Consider the following 12,295-nt stretch of genomic DNA (forward strand, 5'->3'; position numbering starts at 1 on the left):
TACTAAAGTCAATGGCCACCGTCAATTGTTTGATTACCAACAATCTTTAAAATATATTCTTTTGTGTTCAACAGAAGAAAGAAACTCATACAGGTCTGGAACAGCTTGAGGGTGAGTAAATTATGACAATTTGGGTGAACTATTCCTTTCAGCAATATCACACAAGCAAAAAAAAAAGAGCTGCTAAATACCAGCATGGATTAGTGCTTTTATACAGACACATTTCTATATAATTCATTATATATGTTAAAACCAATAACATATATAATGAATTATTTAGAAATGTGTCTGTATAAAAGCACTAATCCATGTTTGCAAAAAGTTCATTGATCCATTCAAAAGTTTGGGATCAGTCATTTTTTGTTGTTGAAAGATATTAATACTTGTATTGAGCAAGTATGTATTAAACTGATCAAAAGTGACACATTTTTTTATTGTTTTAAATAATGCCTATTTCAAGAATCCTGAAAACATCTATCAATATTTCCACAAAAATATTAAGTAGCACAAAATGTTTTCAACATTGATAATAATAAGGAATGTTTCTTAAGCACCAAATCAGCATATTGTAATGATTTCAGAAGTATCATGTGACACTGAAGACTGGAATAATGATGCTGAAAATTCAGCTTTGCCATCAAAGGTATAAATTACATTTTTAAATATAATAAAATAGAAAACAGCTTTTTTTTATCTATATTTTTTTTATCAAATAAATGCAGCCTTGGTAAGCATACATTTACCAACCCCAAACTTCTGTACTTTCAAAATAAATAAATAAATGGAGATGAAGACAGAGGGGAGTGATACAAGAGATTTGAAACTATAGAAAGAAATCAATTCTCTGGGTCAACAATCTGTACTAAAGGTAGCAAAACTGTATACAAAAACATTTAAAAGCAGAATGCTGCAATTGACCAATCAGAATCAAGTATCCCAGAGAGTTGTTTAATAATTAATACCAAGCATTCTTCATAGGTCAGTAAAATACAAAACACTGCCTATTCAGAAAACCATCTACACTGGTGCATTAAAGAAAGTCGTGATGTAAAAAAAAAGTAATTTCATGTTGACTTTAAACTGATCTTTAGAACCAATAATGTATCAGCAATAACTTTTTTAACCTCCAAAGGTTCAGAACGCTTTCTCCTGTCACAGCAATATGCAAAGACAACTTTAAATAATTATTTTAAATCAGACTGTCATAATTCTAAATCAGTCTTTTTTCAACTAACGTCAAATGGGAGAGTATTTGAGAAAGCAGTTTGAAAACTAATTCTTCAATTCCACCTGTTGACTCTAGTGGTTAAAACATTCAATAAGAAATATTAACAGTCAAAAGTATAGTGCATATTCAGGAAATAAAAGAAAGCCACACTGATTTCCTCTTGCCAGACTTCAGGGGAGGCCTGAGAGAACATAAGAGGACATCCTGGAAAGAGAATTCATCTCATCTTTCTTTTTCTCTCCCCTGGCTCATTATTCTAACTCATCTAGTCTTTGCATCTCTACATCTGCCAAATATTCTTATTCTTAGCCTCCTTTTCCCCTGCCACTCTCTCCATTACTCCCGTTAGGTGAAGTTCTCCAAAGCCTCACTCTCCTGCCATTCTGGCTCAAGATCTGACGGCCACGTCTGGCAGTTTCACTATTCCCCAGCTCAAAGTGAGCGACTGGTGCATGAACTCTGAAGACAAGGCGTTTTCCCCCCTAAAATCCTGCCTTGGCAAGACCATCACAAAAGGTAGTCATCTGATGATCCGTGAACACACATACACACAGACACACACACACACTTTATCTGGGGGTACATCAACCTGAATAAGAGCTTAAAGTAAATGAAGTGTGAGTTTTTAAGGAGAAAGAAGCTTAACAAATGTTTCTCCCTCTTTCTCAGTCTCTCTCTGCCCTGCAGACTGAGAAGTGGGCTGTCAACACTTTATATATCATAGCAAAGTCTGTCATACAATTTATTTATACACTGCAACATTTGTTTGTTTCCAACAGATTTATGATGTAACAAATAAAACTCAAAATAAGATGAAAACCAAAGAGCATTACAAAGCAAAACTAACAACTTTGGATTAAAAAAACTTAGGAACTGTACAGCTTGGAGCCGTGGCAAGTAATCAAACATGTTGAGCTGCGATGCGAGTTTAAGTTTGGCTATGGCTCGCTTTTTTCATCCCGTTTCCATTAATTGTTTTTCTTTCCAGTCTCTACTATATGCATCAACAAAATAATGTTGAGCAAAACTATGCATTTTAAAAACTTGCGTTCAAAACAAGCTAGACAAAGAGCAAAGGAAAGAAACTGCATTTATAAAAGATTTTTAACTTGACAAACTGCTCCAAAAAACAAGGACTTGTATATATATATATATGCAGACGCAAAAAGTCCATCTGACATTTTTCTATAATTGTTCTTTTAAATGTGCATTTTTATGTTTGAAATTTTACTCTTATCAGTGACATTTTTTAAAATAAGGCATTTCAATAACTGACCAAGAACCTTTTCATTTAAAAGAATATAGAGCTTATTTAAAAGAAAAATGTTATAAAGACTTAAACGGTTACACATCCCTAAAATAACAGTTGCTTAAAGGACAAAAAATGTAAAAGAGAAGCATGTCCAACATAACACATATGACTTAAGAGAAAACCAACCTGTGTTGGTGAGTGGAAAACGAGTGGAAAAATAATAATACACAAAGTCTAAAGGGTATAAACCAGTTTTGGACTTTGGTGAGGGTGTATGCATCTCTGCATCTGTGTGTGTAGGTGTGTGTAAGTGTATTGGAGGGATGGGAAAATGTGTGTGTGTGTGCATGCTGCTGCCACTGTGCTTTAGCTCTGCCTCTGGCTACCAGCCGCCCCAGGAGAGCGAGGGAAGTGAGGAAAGAAGGAATAAAAAGTGAAAGAGTGCTGCAGATGGTTTTGGGCGCTACCTGTTTATTTAAGCCAGAACAATGGCGTGCTTCAAAAGACACGTCGTCGATCTTGACACGGTTTTGGCAAAATTTCTCCTTCTCTATGTTCTCTCAATGGGCTGAGTGTGTGGTTCGGTCTTGTCGTTTTTTTGCTTGAGAGAACCTAGATTTTAGAAACAGCGATTCGCTTAACATGCTGTTTCGCATATTGCTTTAAGCTCTGGGATTTAATACGCCTGCAGTTTCGCTTCATTTTAACTTGCTCTCGCATGCATCCGGTCGCAGGTTTTGGTAAGTTTCCCCGGTAACCGTGCTAGATCTTGGCCTATGAGAGCTCAGTCTGCTCGACTGACAGCTAGTGAAGGGCTGCCGAGAGCGGACCGACACCCGCGGGTCAACATTTGATTCCTGTGACACCAACAGGAAACATAATCACTGTGTCAAATCTCTTTATGCACATTAGTTTTAATAAAAGACGCCTCTGTACGAACTGATGCTTTATGTCACGGCCAACTGCCTCAAATTTCCATTAACAAAGCCAAACGGTGAGGAAAAGACGGATGTCTGCTTTTTTGCAAGACACGTGTGGCAATTATAAAGATGAATTTGTTTAGCTTAAAAGGAATAATTCACCCAGGTGTCTTTATTTACTCAACCTCATGTCCTTCCAAAACCAAAAGAATTTTAAAGAATTTCCTGGCGACTCTTTTCTTTGTGAATGAGGACTGGGACTGTCAATCTCGAGGAAGACAAAAAGCAGGGGATTCCTACAAGAAATTCAGAAGGCATAAGATACCGTTGCATGAGTTTTCACTAAAAAATCTTCACGAGACTTTCCAATTCATGCATTTTACATTCATTTATCAGATTCACAAAATCATCTCACTGATTCATTCACTCCCCGATTTAATGATCCAGTCACAGTGTTTAACAGCCCACTGGAGGGGAAGATTTGGAAGACTTATATTTTGGTTTGTTCGTTACACAAAGTTTTTTGTATGACTTCAAATAGTTCATAGACTTGGAATAAGCGTAAGTATCATATGGATAACTTTTAGAACACTTTTATTGTGCTTTTGTGCTATTTTTGAAAATTGAAAGCTTTAATTTTATTTAAATGTAATAAAAAAAACTTATTCTATTCAAAATCTCTCTATTTATCTTCCACAAAAGAAAAAAAAAATCATACAGGACTGGACCAACATTAAGCTGAGATAATAATGACTAATGAAGTTCATTTTTCTGTGAACTGTCCCTTTAAAACTATCCACATATTGTGGTTATAATTTATAAAAAATAAGCTCTTCCAAAATACAAGAGGTCTAATTAAACTGAATGAATTTTGAGCTTAAAAACATAAGCATAAAGCACTAAAAATGTACGTCACATTGGCAGTGGTTTATGCACGTTCATGCTTTCTTAGTTGTTGCAATCTAAAGCTGAAAGTCGGTTTGTGCACGCTACAAAAAAATCCAACATCCTTGCTGATCTCCATTGTAGACTGTGCGCGACCGCAGGAGATTCCTGTGTTGCCCTGTTCTACAGAGCAAGGGGAGAGTATGTGGAACCGTTTAATTACCCCTGAATCTGCTCGCGACATGACGGGTGAACCGCAGAGTCTGTTTAAAACTGGCCTCCGGCCACAGACCGTGCAGAGAAAGCACAATCCACTCTCCACAGCTCCAGGTGACATACAAAACACAGCGCATGTACACAGAGCGAGAGTGACAGCCAAAGACAATGTGACATTAAAATAAATAGCCGAGAGAGGAGTTTGACAGGAGGGAAAGCACGAGGTAAAGTGCTGAAAGATAACTTTTATACTGATCTTTTATATACTTTTAGTCGTCTTGGAGGTGATGTAATTTTTTAGATGATAAAATTCTTACTCGATTTGTATAGGTTCATTCTAACAATTAACAGAAACGGACAGAAATATCCCAGGCAGGGCTTACACGACTAAAATTGACACATACAGTATGCGACAAAAATGTGTGAAAATACTTTAACATGTAGTTGCCATTGGTGACAGTCAAGCTTTGTGTTTTGTCTAAATGTGTCAGTGTTTCCTGCATGCTCACAACAACAAAAAACATAGCGTGAGCCGTGATGTCCGATTTGCGAACAAGTGATTCTTATGAACTGGTTCTTTTTAATGAGTCAATCAAAAAATTATTCTCGTAACAGCTTCAAACTCTTTACTTTACTCTTTACAAACTTAGTTTACAACTCACTCCATCACTGAACTGCGATTCGAAAGTATCCGGAAATATTTTCCGTGATATACTAAACTTTAGACTGGTTGTTATTGTGACATGTAAATATGTAGCACAACTTAGTCTGACACCATAAAATTGGAGCAAATTTATACTATATTCAACTAAAAAAAGTTAAAATGAGTATAAAAAAAAGTAAAAAATTTAAAGCTAAAGTTAAACTACAATAGGCTACTTCTGAACTATCATGAAACTCCTTAACGCATGCTGATGATATTTACAGCCTTGGCACAATCTGATTGGTTCAGGTCGCATCTGCAGCCAATGAGCTTGCTGCTCAACATTTAAATGGCTGGTTACCAATCACTACTGCAGTTTGCAGTGCGCTTTCAGAGTTTGTCTAAATCCCCCACCATCCCCAGCTCCACCTGTATTGATCTGCTATGGGTAATTGATATATGCTATTTGTGCAGCAGCAATACATACTCACAGCAGCGTATCGGCATATGTATTGACAGTAGCAAGTTCCTGTACAGCAGCAATTATCAACAACAGCGAGCCCGTTCTCATCCCAAGGCGTCATACATGTGACGCTTTGGACATTTCGTCGAAATCTTACGCACATGGCATCCTTTAGCGTCAATATGAGACGCAGATCCCAAGGCGTCATAACCGTACCCTACCCCAGACCAAAACCTACCCATAACAGTGCGTGTTATATTGACGCAAAAGGATGCCATGTGCGTAAGATTTCGACGAAATGTCATATGGCGTCACCTATATGACGCCAAAGGATGAGAATGTGTTGCAACAGCAGCAGCAGCGTAGCAGATCTATTCCGCCAAATACATTAACATTGTCATATCCATTACAATGCTAAAAATATTCAGAGAGTGGTCATGATAGAAATATATATTTAGTGTATATAGTCTGGATCATTGACAAGCAACACACACACACACACACACACACACACACACACACACACACACACACACACACACACACACACACACACACACACACACACACAATTTGACTGGTCTGGAAATGCTTCTCTAAGGAGACATCATTGAAATTCAATAACAGGTGCACCACTTTCCAACACACTACACTCAGTATAGTTAGTAATCGAATACACAACATATCACACACACTGCATCTGAATATTCAAACACACTCCTTATTAATACATCTGTGTTATGAAGAGGAAGCTAAATGTGCAAATCCTTCAGCCAAGTGGGTGCTGAGAGTCATTAAAGGAGTCTAACATCTAATAGGGCCAACAGAAGACTAAACACAACAGGATGTGATGCGTAAAAAGGTCAATAAGGACGAAGCCCTTCTACTGCCACAGAGTAAATAATTCATTCAGTAGAAAGACTTCAGGTGACCTTCAAGTTCCTTACAGCAGTCGGGACAGAAGGAAAGAGCCAAATAAAGCAAGAGAATGAATGAGAGGAAGGACATGAACTATAAAAGAAAAACAGAATCAGAGAAAGATAGCAGCTTTTCCAGTAACAAGCTACTTTTTCCAACAAGCAGTGGAGCACAACAAAATTGATATAGCAATGTTTTTTTTTTTCACTTTTACAATTGAGGTAATAATCAAATGTGTTTGGCTCAAATGTGTCTCTCTCTTATATTGGGAAGTCCTGTTAATTTTAGTGAATCAGTTCATTCGGACGTTTCACTTAAAAAAAATCACAAATTCACAAATTAATATTCTAATATTTATAACTATTGTTTAAAAAATAGATGTGTGGTAGTGTTAATAGATAAATTAGAAATACTTAAGTTAGAAAAGAATAAAAAGTTAAATGCAGCTGTTCATTGCGGAGGTCCGCACATGACGTGGAATACATATCGTTCATTTGTTAGTACCTAATTTTTGTGAACATTGACATTAAATTGTAATCACATGGCTACTAATTCATTCTCTGATTTCCATGTAGTTATTTCATGGCCACTAAATTTAACTACATTTAATGAAACTAAAACAAGGCAACAAATTAGAACAATGTGACCACTATTTAACTAAAATGAGGGAAATAATATATTGTGGGAACTAATTCTTAATTCATGGCCATGATATCTTGATTTTCATGGTTTGTTTTTAAATGGTATTTAATGTAAATGGAACTATTTATATACAGTTCATAATATAATATAATAAAAAATTATATTGTTTAACTGTAACTTAAGTAGCTTGACAAACTCCAGTTTAAAAGAAGCTTCATCGTGTGAAAATGAGAGAGAGAAAAAGAGAGAGATCTCCTTCTGGTGAAGAGGGTTAAAAGAGACAGGCAAGAGACGGATGCAGATGAGGCCGTGAGAGAAAGAGAAACCAGCATCATTCCCAGCCTCTCCATATAATCATTCCCATCCAACCCAAAATCCTGGCTCGACGCCAGCTTGCACTTCACCCGGCAGCCAGCGAACAGCCCGCTATTATAGGATGCCTCCAGTCTGCGTCCAGTGCGGTCGGGCGCGAGTGTCTATTTCGGAAGATTTAGGCTGAATTCCGACGACTCGCAGTCTCTCGTCGTCCCAGTGTCGCCCATCCCAATCAATCCCAGGAGGCCATGGGGCATGGCAATGAAATGGGAAGCCTGGTAATTACGCGGTAGTGAGTAATTATCAGGTTGTTTCACAAGCACTTTAAAGTCCCGATGCACCATTTTATCAGAGTGTGACGGCGAGATGGCCTTTTTCATTAAGGGACCCCCTATCAGAGGCGAGAGTCCACATGTTGCCACCTGCAGGGGGCAGTGTCTTCATATGCACCGACCACCTCCACCCTAATCTGGCATCTCAGATGGTATTTATGCAGGGTTATGGGCACACATGGGCCCTGTAACCCACCGCTAATCCTATAGTGTGAATTCACAACCTCGTAACCACAAGTTTGAGATCCGAAAGGCAACCCGACAGCATCTGACAAGCATGTGAAGGCCTATCCCACAAGCCTCCTCAAGCACTGACAGATGAACGGGGCCGCTGATAGCCCTGACAAGAGCAATTTTCACCAACGGTAGTTTAAAACATACGAGGGGAATAGAGAGAAGGCATAGCGCTGGTATAATTACAGGGAGGGGAAACGAAGAGGAAAATCTATCACTCGGCCATCATTTAACAACTAAGATGGATCTCTCTGTCTGTGATCATCCGACTGGCCTCATGATAAATCTGTGTGTGTGAGAAAGCGATGTCGTCCCCCCTTCTCGGCGCTCGTTCAAGTGTGCGTCTCTGGAGAGCATGTCTGCGCGTTTATTTGGCTTAATTACTATGCTGCATTCACAGGGGGAGTGAGAATGAATGACACTTCACTTAACGACTATCCTCTCCTGGCCAACTACTGTCTGCCCACCGCCTTCATTAAAACAGCCGCTCTCTTCCCTTCCCGCTCCCTCTTTGCCACTCTTCCTCCATCCTTTCCTCTCTTCCTCTCTCTCGTTTTAACACTCAGACACTGTGTGGGTGTGAACAGCGATCTGTCATACTGCAGAGCATCAAAAGAGCCATCAAGCACCTGTGGACTATGTCTCTCTGTTACACACACACACACACACACAGCTCTATCACCATGGCCAGGTGTCTAATTATCTAAGCCTGCCTCCATTCTCACACATCTTTCTGGCCAGAAACACAGACGACACATTTTCTTTCTAACACACACACACACACACACACACAAAAGCATTTATTAATGTTAATTTCAACATTTCCTAATACATTATTAAAATCCAAAGTTTTTGTTAACATTAGTTAATGCGCAGTGATGTAACATGAACATAAAATGAACATCTATATTTGTACCTAACGTTAACAAAAATTAATAAATGTATTACTCATGCTTAGTTCATGTTAGTTAATACAACTATTGTAAAGTGTTACCCTTTTATTTTTACTCAAGATTTACTCAAAAACCAAAAACAGAAATTGTTAACACACCAGAATGAAATACCTCGCACGGTCTCCTAACCAGGCATAAAGCGATAAAGTGACAAGCGATAAAAGTTATTGTTTTGTCCTTAGCTAACGACAAGCGACAGGACATTAGTCACAGATTTCTGTAGCGTCGCACTGGGTAGCTGCCCTGCCCATATAGAAATATCAGTTGGTTCAAAATCCTGTTCCACAAGTGTTCATTAAAAATCAATTATCATCTATTGTCACGCAGAATTTTCGCAATCATTGGAAATGTCTGGTTAGGATGCAGCGTAACAGAATTCAGTGGTAAAAATATTCAATGGGGACCATTTTGACATTCCGAATTTATTTTGTGTATGATAATGTCTTAGCTGTGCAGCCTCTATGTTTTTTTGAATGCATATGTCAATCAAACTAAATTCAAATCCATTACGACATATGAAAAACTCTAACATGAATCAGAGTAAACATAGCCATAAAGTGGACAGGTGGCATAAGTTTGGAAAGCATTGTGGTGACGCAATGTGAGACTGTTTTCCCACAATGCTTTGGACCATCCAAGCACAACAGTATTAACTCAAAGAAGCATGTGATTGATCACAGGTGGACTTGCATCTTTTTTACATTAAAGTCTCCTTTCCTCTTAAAGTTAAACAGCAGATGCTGATGGTCAGAGCAACAATTGGTTTCTTAAACCCTCTCTCTCTCTTCATTCTGCATGCTCTCTCTTTCTAAACAACACATTCTCAGACAAAAATAAATCGTCTTTTTCATTCTCCGTCTCTATAAAAAAACAAAAAAAAGAGAGGGCATTAAACGGACCCTGGTGGGGTAAACCCATGCCACACACAGACCTTACAATCGACACACAGATTCACTGACAGAACAGAAGGCTATATTTACCAAATGAGGGAGAGAGATCACCGCCACACATTGATGCGTATACTTTTGGTCATGTTCCTGAACAAAGAACCACAGCAGACCCGCTAAGCTTACATTAAAAAGGGAAACAGCCCAAAATATGCCAAAAATGTTGCCGCTTATTTCCGTGAGAGATGAAAGCTCTGGGTTACAAAGAGGCTGCTATAGTCTGGATCTCTCCGCTGTCTCCTATAAAATAGCACAGCCCGGAGAATAACATGTTTGCTGTTACCACCATTCACACATAGCGGCCAGCATCACCAGAGCCTTCAAATGCAACACATAGAGTACAGTAAGAGAGAATCATGCTTCAAAATATACAATGTGTGCGAGTATGAGTATGCATGCTTGCTGGAGTGTGTCCACATGCCAATATAAGAATGAAGATCAGGACAAAGCTAGTAAACGCATTTGTGACACATTTGTGGCATATGCTTATTAACACCAAATAATGTTCCACTTGTTCCTCCTTTTCTTTTAAAAAGCCAAAAATCTGGGTTACAATGAGCAACTTACAATAGAAACGGGGCCGTTTTATTGCTTTATAAGCAATAAAACAAAAACAGTTTTAATAGTATAACCACTAAACATAAACAATGCACGTTAACATGATTTGAGTGAGAAAAAAAAAACACTTAGTAGTTTTTTCTGTGTAGTTGCATCTAATTTTACAACTTTGTTGCCATGACGATAGAATGCAATAAATCCTAAAATGACTGTCAAAATGACTTTAACAGCTTTACAATTCAAATAATACAGGAGAATTAATGTTAGTGCTTTTATAAAATTAGAAGCGTTACATTATTGCTTTAAAATCCTCCAAAAATTGGCCTCATACACTTACAGTACATTGTAAGTGCTTAAGTGTAACCTTGGTTTATTTTTATTATTTTTTTTCCTTTAAAGAAAACAAGGAGTAGGTCAAAATAATGTTTTAGTGCTAATCTACATACTGTCGACTGAGTTTAACTTGTACTGAACCCACAATATTTCTTTAAAGGATAGCTGTAAAATCAATTTGGAGGCAAGATAAATTAGATTTCTGGCCGCAACTGCAGAGTCATTACCCACGATACCTCATTCAGAGTTCACAAGCCATAAGACAGGGTACCAGTGCAGAGTTTAGAGCTATATAGTGCACTGGAAAAAATTATGTAGAAGAGCCAATACATGCAGAAACACCACATGGAAACAATCTGTCAGTGCAAAATTTGAATATATCATATGCAATAAAGTGAGAGAGAATCTAGAAAAAGGAATTAGACAACAGTGACAGTGAAAAAAGTCAAATATATATATATAAATAATGACATATAATGACAAAAAGAGTCAAGTTTGAGAGTACACATAAGTATAAGATGGGTATAAGAATAAAGCTTGTGTGCATTACGAAATGGTGATGGGTCTGGTTGCAAAACTTACCCTTGTAAGAGAGCTTGAGTCTGGGCACATTGTCTTTGGTGTGCTGGGGTGCAACTCTTCCAGGTAAAGCCACCCCACACAACAGCAGAAAAATCCCAACTAGGTAATCCATGGTGCTGGAGCGCTGGCCTCCAGCCCAGGGGGGCTTGCAGCCCACAGTGCCCAGAGCAAAGGGCTTCCCTCTGGGATAGCCGAGATCTTCCGAGTCCCTCCTTACTTCAAAAGATCCAGCGCCTGGAGCTTCTCCCCAAGGAGGCAATCCGAAATCAGATCCCAAGCGAGACAGGAGACGGGGGTTCACATGGCTCCATGTGGGGGGCGTTTCACCGGTCGTGGGGGTAAAGGTGTACTCCTCTGGGATGCGTTCTCGGACACTGGTGGGGAGGACCGCAGAGTGGGATTCTGTGTTTGTGAGAGAGGTAGAGTTTCAGTAGAGGATCCGGCAGACCCTCTCTCCGCTCTGGCTTCGCGCACACACACTCTCACACACACTCTCACAGACTGCTTCTGCTTGTGTCCACTGCTCAGCCTGAATGAGAAGGAGAGGGAGAGAGAGAAGTACACCATCCACCAGAGCGCAGGAGGGGAGGAGAGGAGAGGGAGGGGGAGCAGCTGAAGGGGGAGGAGGGGGTTGAACGAGGGAGCGGAGCTGAAAGGAGAGGTATGCGAAAGACTCTTCTGCAAAGGTTTGCTTGCTCTGTCTGTGTCCTTCTTTTCTGCATTGCTTATACGCTGCACCTTCAATGCATTGTCTTCCCAGCTGCTCTCTCCTTTTTGGCTTTCTGACAGACCTTCATATTTCATCACATTCCTAGCCTCCACAATATTTCTGTCTGTTCTGCAATATTAATAGAATAGAGTATTAAAAAATGAA

At 38.9% G+C, this 12,295-nt stretch overlaps 1 protein-coding gene across 1 annotated transcript in view; it reads right to left on the reverse strand.

Annotated features, from left to right (window-relative positions):
* The window catches only part of sema3aa (sema domain, immunoglobulin domain (Ig), short basic domain, secreted, (semaphorin) 3Aa), a 33,346-nt gene extending 21,382 nt beyond the window's left edge, over positions 1 to 11,964 (reverse strand). Inside the window, exon 1 of the mRNA XM_056257539.1 lies at positions 11,422 to 11,964. Coding sequence (XP_056113514.1) covers positions 11,422 to 11,533 — 112 coding nt within the window. The 5' untranslated portion in view covers positions 11,534 to 11,964. The remainder of the gene's footprint in view (positions 1 to 11,421) is intronic.
* Between the last annotated feature and the right edge of the window lie 331 nt (positions 11,965 to 12,295).

The sequence above is a fragment of the Rhinichthys klamathensis genome, unplaced genomic scaffold, assembly GCF_029890125.1.
Source record: "Rhinichthys klamathensis goyatoka isolate OS25496 unplaced genomic scaffold, OSU_Roscu_1.1 h1tg000139l_1, whole genome shotgun sequence".
In the NCBI taxonomy this organism is placed as follows: domain Eukaryota; kingdom Metazoa; phylum Chordata; class Actinopteri; order Cypriniformes; family Leuciscidae; genus Rhinichthys; species Rhinichthys klamathensis.